Source organism: Hermetia illucens, chromosome 1 (assembly GCF_905115235.1).
Source record: "Hermetia illucens chromosome 1, iHerIll2.2.curated.20191125, whole genome shotgun sequence".
Taxonomy (NCBI): domain Eukaryota; kingdom Metazoa; phylum Arthropoda; class Insecta; order Diptera; family Stratiomyidae; genus Hermetia; species Hermetia illucens.
This window is the reverse complement of record NC_051849.1, coordinates 173,526,754-173,545,918: the sequence shown is the minus strand read 5'-3', so window position 1 is coordinate 173,545,918 and position 19,165 is coordinate 173,526,754. Positions and strand designations below refer to the sequence as shown.

Genomic DNA, 19,165 nt, shown 5'->3' with positions numbered 1-19,165 from the left:
CCCTGCTTCCCAGATATACAAATTGATCTAGGTCTTTAATGCTATGCCCATCAATACAGTTAGGTCCTAGGATCTTCAGTCCAACTCCACTTGCTTCTCTTTCCAAATCCAGAGCCAGAGATGTCATCAGCGTAGTCGAGAGGTTTGAGGAAAGATATCATCGTCCTCTAATTTCTTCCATGCCCTTTGGACAAAGCAGCATGAAGAACTTCACCGACAACAAGAAGAAATAATATCGGTGACAGGATGCATCCCTCGCGAACTCCACTTTGGAACCCAAATTCCTCTGAGCTTTCGCCTCGAGGCAGTATGTGATATTTTGCGACGTTATATGTCGCCCTGATAATAGCTGTTAGTTTCTTCAGAATGCGTAGAGCACGAGATTCACGCTATCGAAAGCTTTCTCGAAATCGATGAAGAGCAGGTGCCACGAAGATCTAAATTCCGCGCACTGTTCCAGCTCTCTCTTTCTGCGGGGAGACCGCCAAGCCGAGTGACTTTACTCTGTTTGAGTACATTGTACATGTAAACAAAACGCTACGCTTCTGGACTGGGAGTTCGAAAAACACCTTCCCATGCCAGGGTGGCATGCAAACTATGCCCATTGGGTAGTTTGTAGTCCGGGTTAACTGACTGTATTCGAACGGAACTCGTTGATATCTGGTTGCCTCTGCCTGAGTAAATAAGATTTTACCGAGCTACGGGAGATTATAGCACAGCGTAATTCCTAACTCTCATACTCGTGGAAATCAAATGAAAGAGCACTTTAAAACAGACAAGGTGAAGAAAATAACAACGAATTGGCCCAACAGGCTGAAGCACATCTCCGAACCACTGAAAGTTAGGTCGTTACTCCCAGAAAGGGGGAAGTTATGGCGTCAAGCAGTGAACTCAATGTCAACATTGGCCGATCATGAGGTCTAAAACCAACAAAGGTATGTCTGAGGTCAGTATATCAGACGTCAAGGCAGGCCTCAATAGCCCAGGTTTTAAATAGTACCTACATTATCTGAAGGAAGGCTTGCAACCAGCAGAGGCCCTTAAGAAAGCGGCTCAGGACAGACATAAGCCAGCATTATCGGAGTTAGGAAGCCGGCCATTAGCTATACTAGTGCGGTCAAGGCCATTCAATTGACCATATTTTCAAAAACGTTTCCGGAGCAAGTACTCACTCGTGAGGAGCAGGAAACTATGGAAGATCTAGTCGTCATGGAAATTTGCGAGAGATAGAATGCGAAGCTTGTCTTTACCGGGATATGGTCTCCATACACGATAATTGAGAGTCTTCAGAAGCAAGGTGGAGGGCACTCCTCACGATCGTGGTATATGGTCTGCCTATCAAAACTTTCTCCTCCGCCTCTACCAGGAAAAGCGGAAGAAAGGAAAGCAACAATGTGGACGCGACTAGTCTAATTCCAGTATGTGGAAACATATCCATACATCCCACATACCGTGTACCTGGAAGGGCTCCCATCCGACGACAAAGGAAGGCAATGCGAAAGCAGACGAAGTTTCTTGAGACATGGGCGTTGCTGCACCACCAAGTGTGGCAATATCCAGAGAAATCAGACCTAAGAAAGCGGAACTTTCAGCGGAAGGTGAGGACAAGCTGGTAACCCCATTGACATCCACACTGAACGCAACAGACTTTTCAGTTAGCGGCGGTTTTCATGTTTGATTACAAACATAAAGATTAGTCAAATTGACCTACAGCATAACGAAGCTTCTTCACATCTATTGGCAGCAAGGCTGACAAAATTACAGAACTGTTCTTACGTATTTCTGATCCAAGAGCCATAGGTACGTTTTAACAAAACCTGACTATTGGATCAGTAAAGGGAACTAGGATCTTCTTCGATGAAAAATCCTTAAGTCCGAGTACCTGTGCCCTGATGTGAAATTGCTGAAGGAAACCAAGCTGAGACAATTCTGTTCCAACTTACGAGCTTAATGGCAAGAAGAGAAACGTCATAGTTAGCTCTTCTTCTTTGTGTCCTCGCCGACGGAAAAACAAGGGAGTGTATGCAGATTCAAGTGGCTTTGAACTCTTAATAGGTTGTGATATGGACGCTCAGCATAATTGTTGGGGCAGTGGCAAATGCAATCCTACAGGAAAGAAGCTGTTTGATTTTACCATTTCAGCTAGTCTAATAACTGTGAACCTAGGATGTCCACCTACGTTCGTGGGGCCAAAAGAAAATGAAGTAATTGACTTAACAATCTGCACTTTAAAGTTGTTAGAGTTGATTAGAGACTGGCGAGTGTTAGATGAATTCTCACTCTCAGGTCACTGTTACTTAGAATTTAGTCTGGCTATTCCAGACCGAATGCTAGGAAAACGGATTAGAAAAAGTTCAGGGATCTTCTTGCCCCTAGGGAACTAAGAACTCCCTTGGCGATAGATCAATTAGAAACTTTGAATCGCACACTTTTAGAATGCTTTGAAGACGCTTCTCTTATCTCCCGAGGCCAACGCGGTTTCATGGTGGAACCAAGAATTACAAAGACTCAGGAAATCAACCACATGAATTCGAAATCGTGCTTGCAAAACGAATAAAAATGAAGACTGTTCAAATTTCCGGAATCCCCAGCGTGAATATAAGAGCCTCGTAAAACCAAACTCCTTTAGAGCATGCTTTGAGGAACTGGAAGGTGAAAGAGAGACTTTCAGGCTGTACAGAGTCCTATCTATGGTAGAAAAAGAAGACAAGGCAGACCCTGCTTAAGATGGAGCGATGGCGTAGGTTAGAACGCCAGACAGCTTTTAGGGATATTGAATTGGTGGACCTCGGCGCAAAACCGGGATGTCTGGAGTTCCATATTAAGGCAGGCCTAGACCGGATACCGGTTGTTGCGCCGTTGATGATGATGATGATGCAGAGTCCTTAGTAGGGACAAGTCGGCCAAGTTGGACTCTCTTAGAAAATCGGATGGTATTTTCACAAACTCCACAGTTGAGTCTATACTGACTCCCTTGGAAGTACGAAGACGTTTCACTGTTCACCCTTCCGAAAGCTTCGTGATGCCGCCAAAGAGCATAGTGTTGATGAAACTTTCATCAAGAGCATCTATGCTATGCTAATGCAGGAATTGCTGTGTGCTGAAGTAGGTGCTGGTCGCTACCTAACATCGGAAGCGACGAAAGGCTACCCCAAAAGGCTGTGCTATCGCCACTTCTGTGGAGTATGTCGACTCACTACTATGCGAACTTCAATACACGCTCAAGTTTATACCGATGACGTGGCTGTCTCGGAGTGGTGTGTAGAAATACGCAATGAGCCGTTGATTTGATTAACAGTTGGTGCGTCAGGCATGGACTTTCAGTAAATCCAAATAAAACCACAATGGTATTATTTTCAAGCAGGAGGAAACTGAATGATCTTTGCGTTCCAGAGATGAGGGTTATAACCCTTCAATTTTCCGAATTAGCGAAATATTTGGGAGTTATCACAGACAAGAAACTTTTTTGGAATAAATATGTAGAGGGATAGATGAAACGAGCTCTCGCAGCTTATGGGATGTACAGGCGGACCTTCGCCTCCACATAGGGACTTAGTCCTCAGGTACCAATTTGGATATATATTGCTATCGTTAGGCCGATGTTCGTTTATAAATCTGTAGTGTAGTGACTTAAGGTAAAAAAAATAGTTTTCGCAGTAAGCGAGCCCCACTGCAAAAAACTGTGTGTCTAGGTATTACCGGTGCCATGATTTCGACATCCGGCGAATGTCTAAATGTATTACTCAATTTGCAGCCCCTGGATTTGTTTATCCAGGGCATCATAATGAGAGCAGCTCATACATTAATTCGATTAGATCTGTGGGGAAACAATGGATTAGGGAGGGGGGGGGGGGTGGCATAAAGTTTGGAAAGTTGGAAAGTTATTGCGAGAACTGAATTCAGTTTTCTCAATGCCTTCTGATTCGCGGGTCATCATCTTTTGATAGAAGATATGAAGTTATCTTCGAACGAAAAGAAAACTAGTAAGGCTCAGAAGAATGCGTGTCAGGATATACTGACGTTTTTTACATCGGAGGCTCAAAAATAGAATAGGGTTCTGGAACAGCAGTCTACCTCTCGTCTTTCAAGTTGAAATGTATGTGATTCTGAGAGCAACCGTATGGGAATCTGTAATGATAATGCAGCTGCATTGAGGGCGTTGAATAGTCTTTTTATAGAATAGAAATCGATTGAACTCTGGGTTTAGATTTAATACGGTTAAACTACTCTGGGTACCTGGTCATTGTGGTGTAGAAGGATGTGGAATTTCGGATGCTTTAGCATATACCCGGACCTGAATGAAATCGTGCGATACATTAACGTATTTGGAATATTCAGTTAGACGAGGGAATCGGGTGCAATGGACCACTAGGGCCTGAGCGCCCAGAGGCTTTGCCTCTACCGCACCTGAAATAGACAATCACACAAACTACTCTTAACTTGACGGGATTTCACGTCACTCTTGCGAACATTCCCAACGATCAATAGAGCCTTCAATCTCTTCCGTTCACCGCTTTGTTTCTATAATTCCGTAGTCACCCAGAACTTGTGACGCCTCTTCGGGACGTGAGCGACAATCTCCGTAGCACCCGAAAAAAGTGTATTTTTGACGGGGCGAAGTCACAGTTAGGTTACTCTAACTATCTGCCGTCCGAGCAGCAAGATAGCTCTCTCTATGTCGAGGGATAGGTAAAATTATAAGCGATCGATATAAAAGTAGAGGGATAGCAGCACTCCAACACACAAGTGAAGGTAATCGGCAATTAGATGGTGGTCCTTTTCAAGGCAGACGTCACCACCTACCTTGTTATGCACAGCTAAAAGGCAACTCCTAAATGTACTGCTGATCATGAAGTAGTCGATCAGTTGAAGTACAACTAACCTTATGCCTAGCTCTATGCCAATGACGAAAACTTCCTGCATAATTATTACGGCCACTACGGCCTAGTGCATGTCCGAGCAAGATGTTTTCATCTTGGCATTCAGTTCGCTTATCACGATCGCAATCTCGCCCTTAGAAAGGTCCCCTGAACTGCGTGTAATTGCTCGTAGAACGCATCTTTCTCCTATGTCGGAAATCTTCATTGATACGTAGTACTGTATAATTGTGTAATCTGGACAGGAATCTTGCAATCACAATTCTGTCAGAGACCGAATCCGGAAAGAGTGCGCCTTGGGGTAGACGCCAATTACAAACCGACACCAAGTTTACCTGTGCTATACTTCAAAAGCGTATCGTCTTAATGGGGAGAGCAGTACCATAATTAAAAACTCCCCAATACAACTACTTGCATGAAAGAGTAGGTAACAATACCCCAAAGAGTATGTCCTTCGGAAATAACGATACTGAATACAAATAAGATACTAGTTCCCACAATGATAAGATAAGATACTGATTGCAGAATCGATTTAATAGATTGCACCACTAACAGCAGCAGAGCTGCTGGATGGTTAGAGAGTGGTTTCTTAAAGTTCTCCACAGTTTTCTTGAACTGAAAATTAAATCGCTAATGCGAGCACTCCTGTAATTAGCTTACGCATGTTATCTGACGCTATTTCAATGAGCTTATGTATGCTGTTATCAAGATGACCAGTGAAAAACTTTCCGCATTTTTATTGGAGATCGCAATGTGTTTTTACTCAGTAAATTAACGTCATTCGTGTAAACAGTTCTAGTCAGTATGGAAGTTCTAACAATTATTCTGTGGCTAATAATATTTCTTATCCCTGCTACTTATCTATACTTCAAAAAAAAAAAAAGACCGTGGTATACCGTATATAGAGCCCAGGATACCTTATGGAAGTATACACTTTTCAACGGGCATACGCGATGCGATAGACGAGTTTTATAAAGCAAAAACTAATTTCCCAATTTACCAAATTTTTTATGGGAATTGTTCGGGAGACAGTAGATTATCGGGAAAAAAATAATATTCGGCGAAATGATTTTATGGATCTTTTGATTCAGCTGAAGAATCATGCGAAAATCGATGGAGATGATCATGAGAGTATTGAATCGCAAATAATTGAGAAACGAACTTTTAAAGAATTGGCCGTTCAAGCCTTCATATTTTTCCTTGGTGGATTTGAAACTTCATCGTCAACCTTGACATTAGCCCTCTATGAACTAGCTAAGAACCAGGACGTACAGGAGAAGTGCAGAGTGGAGATTAATCACGTGTTGGAGAAATATAAGGGAGAATTAAGTTGAGGCGATGAATGAAATGCATTATGTGGAACAAACTATTTTGGGTATGTATTCAAATATCTTTGTACAGGGTGTGGCAGCATAACTTCCTTTTTTAAAATGCGCGTCACTCAGTTAGTTGATGTCATAGCGGAGCACTAGTGTTCTCGTTCAAGGGGGGATACTGTAAAGTTTTGTCCCGAAACGGTTCAGTCGCCATCATGCGTTGGAATAGTGAGGAGCGTGCCTTTGCCGTTGAGGTTTACTTTTCAAGCGGATGTTCGGTTATTGCAACACAGCGTGCATTTCGGAATCGCTTTAATTTAGCCCCGTTGGCTCCCGTCCCAGACCGCAAATCAATTGTTGCATGGGTCACTATATTCAGACAAACTGCAAGTGCCACAAAAGGAAGAACTGGAGTCCCTCGGCCCGTTAGATCACCTGAGAACATTGAAGCAGTGAGAGCGTCAATGTTGCGATCGCCACGGCGTTCTGCGCACAAACACGCATCTGCCCTTGGACTATCCGATCGTTGTGTGAGAAGAATTCTTCGTGATGATCTCCATTTGCATCCCTATAAGATGGCGATAGTGCAGGAGCTTTCAGAACGTGACTTCAATTCTCGGATGAACGCGTGTGAGCTTCTTCTTGATGTCGTTCCTGAGGGTGCTATTGTTTTTTTAGCGATGAAGAGTTATGACAAACGCCAGAAATTGGTTTACGCAATGTATGGAGAATGGGGGACGTCACCTTACAAATTTGATAAAAATTTTAGACATGTACCTACATTATAAAAAATAAATAAATATTTTCCGATGCATACAATAGTTTTTATTGAGTTTTGAAAAAAGGAAGTTGTATATAAATTCAAAATTACCTTATAATTAAACCTATAGAATGAATAGCTCGCGACAACTTGCCTTGCAGCCATCAAGTAATGAAAATAATTGCTGCTCTCGAGAAGCTGCTTGCTTTGTATTAACGTCGATATTTGCGAATCGAAAATTTGGCCTTTCAACAACATCTCACCGGTACAAAAAGAAATTGTTTCTAAGAAGCAAAACTGATTTTGTTCAAAATGAAAATTCATGAACAAAGTGAGATATGCAAGTTTCGATGTCCGAAGCGAAAAAAAGTGTTACTTTCAGTGAAAACTTTTTATTCACAACACTTGAAAATTACGAATTAATTCAGCAATTTCACGATACGAGTTTAGGCAAGAGTTTTATGTATTCATTATCCCCTTCGCTTAAACAGATAAAAGGCACTGACCCATAGTTTAGTTAGTTCAGTTTATTGAGAGAGCTGCAGCTCCGCGCACTGAAATCTTTGTTAGAGCCGTAAATCGCCCGTTCAGTGGCCTCTCGCCTACGGCGTTCGGAGGTTTTGCGAATCTGAGAACATTCTCCAGAGGTGCGCAGATCTTCGTTGAAGAAGACCTTACCGAGTTGTCTTCATTTGAGATCTGAGGAGGTCGGGCAGCTGCATGTGAAGTGCGGGACCGCCTCTTCCTCCCCCTCACATTGGCTGCACATAGCCGAAACTACCACCCCCATTCTTTGCAGATAATAGTTTAAATCGTCTAATTGAAAGCCCTACTAGGGTTCTCATGTCTTACTTCTTAAGGGATAACAAAAATGCTGTTCTAGCGGCCACGGGTTCTCTCACAAAGACTTTTGCCTGTCGCCATCAATTTAAATTTCACCACTCACCAAAGTGAATCCTTGCAATTTCACCCTTCAGTTGACAGTTTACAATGGATGGCCATATACCAAAGGTTAGTTCTGGCCCCAACGCCTGGAATATGTTCGTCAGTTTTCCGAGGGGTGAGGCCAGTTCCATAGTCGGATTAGCCGAGAACACCCTTGCCCCCAGTCCGTCTTCCATAACTGATCCGTCGGTAGAGAATACTAAGTCCCCATTCTTCTCATTTGGTGATTACGACTGAGTATGTTTTTTCAAAGACGAATCTGAAAACCATATGATCGGCCGCCATCAGAGCCTCCGGATGTTTGCCAAGGAATTTTCAGGTGGACGCATGTACGTATTATTAGCTGCCTTTCCATGCGCCAATGGTATCGAGTCTATATTTCAGTTGCACCTTCAAATGAGTGCTGTGATCGGCAACCGAGCCTTTGTATTTGCCCCATCAGCTTCCTGCTGTTAACAAAGCTCAGTCTCAATCACCAGATGGTGCTTTAATACATCAAAATGGACATTATTTTTGATGTATGCATCCAATGAATCCACTGTGGTAAAAGTCACCAGATCTTATAAATGAAAAATTCAAAACTGTTTCCTTTAACTTTTGTATTTCAGCGACTATTTGTCGCCTTCCTTAGTAGTTGTGTTTGGATGAAGAAAAAAAGAAATCCAAAATCGCTCCACTGATACTTAACCTCCTTGGTGCCGTAGGAGTAATGGAAGGGCTATTAGACCCGTAAGTGGGTCTGCAATCATAATTTTAGTGCAGAAGACAAATTGTTGTTTCACTTACTTTCCTCGAGGTTACAAGCAGCCCTCCTCTCCGGCCTCTGAACCCTTAGATAGTTATCACACCCAGAATTAGAGTAAGTGGCCGACCTTGACCCCGATTTAGGCACCTTTTCTCGAGTGTTCATATATTTGTAATCAAATTCCTTTGAATATTCCTTCTTACTTTGTTGGGTTAGCCTCCTGGAACGTTTTTATAACCTTTCCTTTTAAGGTTTTGTGTAAAATAAATACTTATTAAAATTGATTTACTGTCTATCTGTTGTTTTTTTGTCAATAGAAGATGGAAAACTCCTGCCACATGGTTATTTGGGACTCTTACCCACTAAAACAATTTCCATCTCCTTCCGCACTCCTCACGCAACTCCCATATATTATTAGGTCGTGGCGCTGGATCAGAATTTATCCTGTGTTCACGTTCGTGCTTTTCTATCGTCCATTCTTGCTGGCTAAGCTTCTTACGGATAGCTGCTATCACCTTTTCAATTTTAATCCATATCACTTTCGGCCTCAACATACAATGCATGATGTTTTTGGGGTATAAGTACTTCCCGATTATAACTTCTAATGCAGCCTTCTGAGCTGTGCACCTTGGGCATTGAAATAAAATATTTTCTGCACCTTCCTACCGATTCCTCGATGAAATTCGTTCGATCGTAAAGACCGAAGCGGTGTCATTCCTCCTATCATGTAAGCTGCTTCATCGGATATTGTTCAGTAAGCGCAAAATGCTCGAATTGCAATTATACGATACTTAGCTCCAATCTTTCTCATACTTGCTGTATTTTTTAGTGCATCTGTCCACAATAGAGCCGCTTATAATAGAATCTAACTAACTATCCTAAAAGTCGTTAGGCCACCAATATTTGGTAGCATCGTTGCAATCAGTACTCCGGTATTATATGCCTGAACACTTAACATGTTATTTGAAATTAAGCCTTACGGCCTATAGCGGAAAATGCTGACAAGGCATACCTACAATTCACTTTGCCTATGCTATGGAGAAGAGGGGAAAACCCTCAGTCACGTCCTCTCTGATTGCGAATCTCTAGCTAGAGTCAGGCTACGGGCACTTGGTAAACCATTCTTTGGGGACCTCAGAGAGATTTTTAGCTGTAGGGTGGGAGAGCTACTTTCCTTCATGAATGCTACGGGCTGGCTCTGAAGATCTAAGCCGGCTGGACTCTGCCCACTTGCCCTCATAACAGCAGTCACTCCAAGGCAGTCCGCCAAACCAATGGAAGCCACACCAGTAGATCTAGATCTAGCGTCAGTATTCCCTTATGTATAATAATACACAATAGTGGGGATAGGACGGGCTCTTGTGGAACACAGCACAAAAGTATCGATTAAGAAGTGGGCAAGAATATTCCACTAAGTTTATTAGAAACTGAAATACTTTACTCTATCTCGTGTTGGAGTAGTTTGCCAGTATTATTTAAACAGCATATTGACCTGTAGGACAGTGCTTCAGCCAAAGGTTTTTTTGGCTCGGGGATTGGTATTAGTTTCTGCTTCTTCCATTGCGCAGGAAATGCGGTAAATTTCTCCGCAAACACATTTGGCGCCATCTTGACTGCTATCTTGAGAGCTTTGTTGAGGATGCTATTCAATCCAGGCGGGGTATTCCCAACTATTTTAGTCAGCAGCTTTTAAGACCTCCTCCTCACTGGCCAAGCGGTTCCTTGCGCAGTCCCTCCGTCAGTCTTTATAGTGGGTAGGTTAGTGGTGCTCACATTTCCTGGAAAAAGTTCGTTATCATTTCATCAGTGGAGATCCTTTGCCTTTTACTTTCAGCATTATTGTCTTAAAGGGCCATCTTAAGGGCTGTATCAGCTTCCGTACACAGTCACTTAAAGTGTTCATTCCTAATTTTTATGGCAGTCACACGTAATTTCTTCCGAGCCTGTTTATATTCTTCATGCAGCTGTTCGTATCCAGATTGGTTTATTTTTCGTTGACTGCGTCTTCTAACCTTGGAACAGCCCTTCGCGCTTTCATGACTTCAGAATTCCACCAGACGTTTGAAAATCAAATCTGGGATACAATACACCTTAGCATGGAAGCGTCACATGTTCGCCATAACTTTTTCCGATCTGCAAGGATTTATCGTCTATGTTTCCTGAGAGAGCTGTCCTTCGCTGAAACCTTTTTCGAAAATCTTCTCCTCAAACTTATTGGCTGCCCAATTTTCAGCTGTCTTCGAACCAATTCATTCTTGTACGATGTATGATCTCATAAATGATGGCCTGACGGTCACTATGTGTATATTCTTCACTTACGTACCACTGGTGGTCCTTAGGTACCTCCCTTGGGTACATTGACGCCGGTGACGTCGTTTCCACGATTTTGGTTATCCTTTTCATTCCTTTTCCAGTGAGAGGACGTTTTTCCCTTTCGCGTCCTGTAAAGATCTGTCTCTACTCCTCTTTAGAAGAGGCATCACTTGTGTTGCCTAAGTGATGTCTGCTTTCTTCGAATCATTTTGATCGTCCTTGGCACTGCCGTACAAAACACGAATGGTCCCGACTATGTTTTTGGTGGGCTGGTGCACATTGTATTTGTCCTTTACGAATTCAGACAACCCTATTCGTTCGTATAGGGACACTGTTCCCCCATTTGATGCTGCCGATGCTAAGGTTCCGAGTCCTTGCGCTGTAAGTTTTAGTCCCCTTTCTTCCTCCATATTCGTTTCTTGTTCTGGGTGTCCTTCCTATAATCATTTTTTCCACGGATGAGTGTTCTTCTCCCATCTACTTTCGCATAAACGTGCCTTTACATGCACACCTCCAAATGCATACAAATGCATTTTCATAGCCATCGCCGAGCATTATCTGCACGAAGGGATGAGCCTACCAACTTCGCACAGGTGACTCTTTCTTTGGTTGTCTATATGTCTGTCTCAAACATTTTTCTCAATACCGGTTATACTTATTGTCACGATGGACTTGAGGGAGGTGTACGTAAAAGTTGGGTACAAAAAATTTTTTCAACGAATATAATCATGTTGGGTGTCAAATGAAGGGTCTCGAATAGTATTTCAGTTTTGATATTGGTTGCAAGGTGGAGAATTTGAGAGGACCAAAATGGATCAAATACTTTAAAAACCCTTCTCTCTTCGCTGTGATGTCTGCCGAAATAAAGTTAATAGTTTCTTTCTAGCGAGTTCAGGAAGCAATGCTAATTGGACTTTCATACAAAAAGGTTTTTACATTTGCACGAGCTGAAATTTTTCCATTCGGCTGCGTAATTCCTTACAACTTTGACCTTCAGAGCAAATTGAAGAACTTAGTGACAATAGCCGATCCTAATGCCACTATTGAGGAGGAACCAAATGGTGACAACAGGGTTGCCCTATGTAACTTTGCCATGGAGTGTTTATAATGCCGGAGGAATATCACAATCATATTTCTGATGTCAGCAACAAAACAACCCTTAGCTTGATCTCTGGCCCTTCTATTAAGTTTATTATGATCGGTCTCAGAATCATTCTTTTGTACTAGTGTAATCGCCATGTAAGAGTAGAAGGAGTTTAGAGTAATCATTCCAAGCGATGTGCATGGTCCATTAGCAAGTTTTCATTTGACAATTTAGAATTCTTTCTAAATAGCGCAGTTGTTGAGCTTTGGTAATATAATATTAAGGTATTCAACATGGACTTGAGTCTGAAGCTCGCAGGTTTCACCTCACCCAATCCTACAACATCAGAACAGTACTTCTGTCCTACTCCTAGATGTGGTGTTAAGGAGTTTTGAAACATATCGTTTTATTTTAGTTACTTTTGTATAATCTGCCTAATCCCAGTATTCATTATCTTATCAAGCAAGTGTGATAAAGCGTATACCAAAGCGTCTATTATGAAAACCGTTGGATACACTGCGGCACATGGGATGACATTCCAAAATTTCTTTGTTATTATATTTTATATTGGTTCATGATGACTTTTAAAAAGCAGGAATGAAATTTCATATTTTTTTATCAGATTAATTTATGATAATAATTTATGATGATTCTGAGAAATCAGAAAAATTTCCCAATTGGCATGACATTTCACAATTTCTTTATAAGTTGACGATGAGCTGTAGAAAGCAGAACACTTCTGCGATTTGGATGATTTTTCCAAGTCGCATGACTGGGAAGTGATTTCCTAAAGCAACGCAGCCAACTGAATTGTAATAACAGCCGATGTTGGTAACCGTAGCTGATGTAGCCAGTGATCTAGGCTTCACTGAATGTGGTCTTATTCATAATTTCAACCGTTTTACCGATTATGGAGTGCACTAGGATAGGATTACGATGACGTAATATACATGTGAAGGTTTCTCCAAGGTTCACTTTCATATAAATAAACTCTGTGCCGCTGACAATACTTGCAGTTGTAAATCGATCCAAGGAAGTCTTGGGAGAACTTGGAGAAAAACAGAAAACCTTTAATGTGAATTTTTTTCTGGCGTATTATACAATCAATGTCGTTGGCACTGGACATATAATTCCGATGCTGAATTTTGCAATACGGATTATTGAAACAATCGTCTTCCGCAGTATTGCCCAAAGATCTTCACAGAATTGCGAATCACTTTGTGCTGCTGCTATTCCGGGATTCAAATCTCTTCTTCTTTTTCTTCAGCCTTTGTCCCGTTCACAAGCGGGGTCGGCTCGTCGTGATCGGCTTCGCCATTTGGCTCTATCGAATGCCTGATCTGGGTGCAATCTCGAGGCTTTTAGACCTTTCAGACCAATCTTGGCAAGTGAATTCTCATTTGCACGAATTGCGTGACCATACCATCGAAGACGCCTCCCTCGCAACTTTTCCACGATCAGTGCAACCCCATAACGATCGCGGATATCCTCATTTCGGATGTGATCTAAACGTGTGACGCCACTAGTCCAACGTAACATCTTCGTCTCCAATATCGCGAGACGCCGTTCATTGTCTTTTATGGTCGGCCAACACTCAGAACCATAGAAAGCGACTGGACGGACGACATTGCGGTAAATTTTAGATTTGAGACGTTCGTTGATACGTCGATCACAAAGGACACTGCTTTTCATATTCATAAAATTCGCATATATGTCCATTGCTGGCACACATCTTGGCTTTGCAGAACGGATCAATCCTATAATCTCAAGTATGAAAGAATGCACGTTTAAGTCCGAAATACGAGTTTGTAGGCCTGCCTTGGTCACAGTAAATCAGAAGATATTTCTTTCTAAATTGTCCTCTCATTTGTCAGGATGACGCTCAAAACCTGTGAGTTACTTTCGAGAACAAGCTCCGCTTCGAAAAGCACTGATGTTTCCAATCTAGCTGCAAAATTGTCGGGTTTTACACTTCACTCCCCCTCTGATTTTGAATCCATTCAACTCTCCTTAACTTTCTTAAACTCACTCATGAGAAGTACGCTCGAGTCCTGCTCTGTAATCTGGCCACCCTTCCGTAACTTTAATTGTTTTGCCCTAGAAAAGGTACAACATACAGTCACCCTTTCCCTCTTCTTTAAGAAAAACATTCCTCGTGTATCTGTACTGTCCAGATAGCCGCTGTCGTAGTGGAAGGTCGCGGTTCAAATCTCACTGGTGGTAGCGGGATTTGTTATCGTGACTGGATGTTGGAACACAGTCGAATCAGACCTAAACTTTCCACTGTTAAGTACTTTTAAGCATTGGTTAAGGTTGTTTCTCCTCCTTCTGAGGGCATAAGCAATTGAAGTTTACTCTTTTTGTTGTTCGTTAATAATAATAAGAAGTTTATCTTCCCAATAACCGAAAAATTATCCACTATGCATTCTTTCAAAACCGCAGCTGATGTTAGCAGAAATCTGAGCTTAAATCGAGCACGCGTGAGAGGTCCATAAAAAATTTCGTTCCAAAACTGAACTCTCGGTTTCCTTCTTGTTCGTACAAATCATTTCCCTTATAAGATCTTATCTTGGAAACAAATCTCGCATCTCCCTTTGATTCCTTTGCTGCTTCAAATGGCGCACAATGGAGTAGTCTCGATTGTGAACTTAAACATTTCATGCTTAACTAACAGAAATCTATAGGCCATTTAACGCGGTCGAGCATGAACAAGCGAGCAAGGTGTTGTGCGATATGTCATACAATTTATTGTATGAAAATGCTTTGACAGTAATGAAGACGTTTGTACCCACTCTTTAACTCTTTCAACAAAGAACGCGGAGTTTAATCCCACAATACAGGTTAACGAATAGTGACCTTTCCAATCCACACTTTTCTACTTGGAATTTTGCAGAATTTTTCGGCGTCGCGGATTATCGAACAAGTTTTAGCTTTATATATATATATATGGTGGCCATCTACCCCTTATTGGGGTATAGTGCTTCAACCACACATACCCATCATCGTTCGAGATTGCCTGAAATACTCTTCAGCTCCCCCCACAATTACCTGAAACGCCTGCACTCCTTCTCTAGTGTCCTACGCAAAGTGTCCTTGAGACGACCCACCTGCCGACCATCTTGGGAGAATGGATTCCACTATGTGGCGTAGCCAGCAATGCACTTGTTGCCCCTCCATAATGGGTGACCTACCCACTGCCACTTTCGGCTTCCGATCACAGTGCCAGGCCTGTGCCGCGAGCAAATACTTTGTTTGAGATAGTAGGTTTCATGAACGCTCGGAGCTTTTGAGTAACAGTGGAGTTCACTTTCCATGTGCTACTCGCATGCGTCATATAACAGCACAGAAACAACAACAGCAAAGAAAAATTTCAACTTGATATTGGTGTTAAGAGAACTGTATTTCCAGATTTTAGACAAGACAACGAAAAAGAAATTAGCGCATCGGGCAACATGCAGTTCGGTGCCACCGTCAGCTAAAACCACGTTTTCTAGATACACAAATTGATCGATGCCGTCAATACTCTGCGCATTAATACAGATAGAAAGAGTGCGATGACCCGTCAGACTAAGAACCTAGGTTTTGTTGATGTTTATATTCAGTCCAACTCTACTTGTCTCTCTCTCCAAGTCGAAAGCCATTTAACTATGGTCCATGACACAGTGAGCGCAGTCGAACTGTTTAAGGAAAGATGTTATAGTCCGTTCTGCATTGGTCATTCTCCACATGATCTTCATTATGAGTTTTCTATAAGCTCGGGTCCCTGAATGGGATACATAAATATTTCCATCTTTCCGTCTTTACTGTGAAAATAAATGCGCAACGAGTCGACTTAGCGGTGATGTTGTGCTACAATGCTAACCACGTTCCTGCCTGTCATATCATGAGATAAGTTCATCCGTTCCATGGCAGACTAGGGGTGATGAATTTGGACATAGAATTCCCTATTCGCCTCTGGACGCCTTCCAAAGGTTCCTTGCAGAATTCCTAGTTATTATAGAAGTCTATCTCAGTCTTGCCTTGGATGTGGAGGTCACCAATGCTATGTCCGGCATGCGGCTCATGATGACCTTTGCAGATGGCTTGAATTCGACGGCTGTACACGTTTAGTATTCATAACTGACGTCTAAAGTGGTCGACAGTAGAAGCATACAACTTGATGTCATCTAAGTATATCAAGAATGTCTGCTCACTTTAGCACGTAGTGTTAGGTTATTGCAAAACTATGCCCCCTAGCATATTCAGTGCCGTGCAGAACCAGAAAGGACTAAATGAAACCGCCGCCTCTCCGTATGCGGATAGGCTCTGATGTGTTGGCACCGTCAGATGAAAGCACTGACAAGGTGGAATGCCTCTCCTCCATAACCATCGCAAAAATTTTATTAGTTTGGGTTTAGTGCGATGCAGAACTAGAACATCGACTAGCCAGGTGTGCGGAATCCTGTCACAAGCCTTGCAATATTCAATATAGTAACAAAAGAAATTTTTTTGGCCACTAGTTCTCTGTCTTACAACTAGCACGTCAATACTGAGTTGCCTTAATCAAACTCGGCAGCTTGTCTGCTCCTCGGTTGTTGGACATAATGGACGTTATGAACCTGTAGAAAGTTGGTAAGCAAGATTTCGGTTTTATGTCTGCGAAATCCTGCACTGTGTCCCTTTTAGGGACAAGGTAGGTAATTCTCGCTGTGAAGAAAGCGAAAATTTCTCAGGCCGACAAATATTAAGTCATTATGCTGTATGCCAATCGACCATGTATACTCTTAAACTTTTCATACCAAAAATTCTTGACCCGATCCAAACCAGAACCCTTCCACTTCTCATTTATGGCTGGTGAAACCTCCTCTTCGGTAATAAAAAAGCCAGATGCCTTCAGCGGTAATCCGCTGAGTGAATTAAAGGACGGGTAACCCCCAAATTCCATTCAAACATTTTTTTGCTTCCGTTACCGCAAACAGTACTACCTGGACGCTCTGTTGGGATTTGTTTAGTGGCCTGGGAAAACTCCACTGATTCCTCCTGATTGTGGACACGTCTGGAGTGACTTCCGTCAGACCATCGCAACCAACTACATACAATATAGTTCCGGTAAACCCGCTGCATTGCCAGTGATGATTTGATTCAGCCTAGCAATGTTCTGCTTTAGTGAGTCACTCCCACGATTTCACGAGAGATCTCTTCGGTTACTCAGACCAACAACCGGAAAGCACATCTTCAGACCATGTATGAGAGTCGCAACAGCCCCACAATTCACAAGTGATTTTAGTAGCAGTTGCAACATATCATCATATAGTCAAGATGCAATTTCATCACTGATTTGAGATAAAATTCTCGGAGTTCCTGCAAACGCATAAAGCCTATGCATCCATATCCAGTTTCTGCAATGACCTTAAGTCGAATAGTCTCCCAGATGATGACCGGCATTGTGTCGCTGCGAGTTATCAAGCGCTACTGGTCTGCAACCCACTAGACAGTCACGTGCGCTCGACGAATTTCTAATGCAACAAGGGATACAGAACTTCAAAGTTGCGGTAATGATTTCCTTTAGGAACGTGGTCGATGGCTTAATTTGCATCACGTGATTATGTTCTAATATCATCATCACCACACTCAATGTTGTGCAAGTTATAAGCTTGTACCAGCGAACGCAAACATACATGGCGATTGGAACTCGAACCCTAAGTAAGGAAATCGAGAGATTAACCCCCAACCACCTCAACCTTCGCACCCGTCGATTGGTCTGGTCAGATGTTCTACCCATCACGTGTCCGAGCAGGGTTTTGTTAGAGCGCACCTTGGCATTCAAACCACCTATCACGGTGACTTTTATGCAACCTTTTCTGAACTCTGAAAGGTAATCTTTCTCGTCAATTTCGACAATCCGTGTAATACTCCCTTTTCCTTTCCTGCACCGCAATCAACATCTAGTTAGAAATCGGTTCACAGATAATCTGAATGCCTTACGATAGGTGTCAACAACAGTCTGACATAGGATTTTGGTTAACTTCCACTGGACTTACCAGGGCCCAAAACCACAGAGACGTAATGGGAGAGTACTCATCACTATCTCACTTTGCCTATCAATAAATGGAAAGATTATGCAGAGGGTTTTAAGGTTTTGTACAAAATACAACCTGCCTGTCCCTCTGTCAATCACACGCACTTTTCTCAGAATCACCGTTAACTATTATTAACAGCAGTTCATTCAATAACTTAACTTCAGTTAGCAAATATTCATTCAACTCTAATGTTCTATTATTTTCCTTTCAGAAACCCTCCGTAAATATCCAATTCTACCAGTGGTTCTCCGTAAATGTGTTAAAGACTATCATGTACATGGCACCAATGTTACGATTGAAAAAGGAACAGCAGTTCAGATTCCAAGTTTTTCAATTCAACATGATCCCGAAATATATCCTGATCCCGAAAAATTCGACCCCGATCGGTTTTCACCCGAAAATGTTAAATTACGACATTCTGTTTCATTCTTAAGTTTCGGTGATGGACCAAGAAATTGCACAGGACTGCGTTTTGGAAAAATGCAATCCCGGATTGCACTGATAATGCTGCTTAAGAACTATCGATTCCATCTATCCTCAAAATCACCTAATCCACTAGTTTTCTCTAAGAAAAATTTCATACTTGCACCAGTATGCGGGATGCACTTAAATATTGAGAAATTGTAAAATATTACCGGACTTACCATTGTGAAAAACAAAAATTTCAAGTAACAGTGTTCTGATAAAATATTTTTGTTGATAAATTTTTGACACATAATTAAAATATTACTCTCCTAACAGAGGTTGTGAATTGGTGAAGAGTGATGATTGTAACTTGCAACTTTTTTCAATTGTCGATCTTCTCCAACTACTCTTTCCCTTAATTCTCATACGAAGTCAATACAAGCTGGTGCTTCGGCTATGCGATAAGGAGGGCAAAATCCTTTAAATGGAATACAGCGCGTCCACCACGGCTACGCTTAATAGTTGCCGGTTCACTGAAATGTTTGTCAGTCTCCCCTAGGAGCCTACAATCCTCCTTTATTGTTCTGTGCCACGCATTTCTAGAACAAGCCACTAATCGGCCACTCTGGTACAGTGAGTTGAATTACATAGAAAAACCCGA

At 42.1% G+C, this 19,165-nt stretch overlaps 1 protein-coding gene across 1 annotated transcript; it reads left to right on the top strand.

Annotated features, from left to right (window-relative positions):
• The first annotated feature begins 5,887 nt into the window (after positions 1-5,887).
• LOC119646686 (probable cytochrome P450 6a14) lies at positions 5,888-18,831 on the top strand. The gene is made up of 2 exons (XM_038047248.1): positions 5,888-6,206; positions 18,311-18,831. Exons 1-2 carry the CDS (start codon positions 5,888-5,890, stop codon positions 18,724-18,726), a joined length of 735 nt encoding a protein of 244 aa, XP_037903176.1. The 3' UTR covers positions 18,727-18,831.
• The last annotated feature ends 334 nt before the right edge of the window (positions 18,832-19,165 follow it).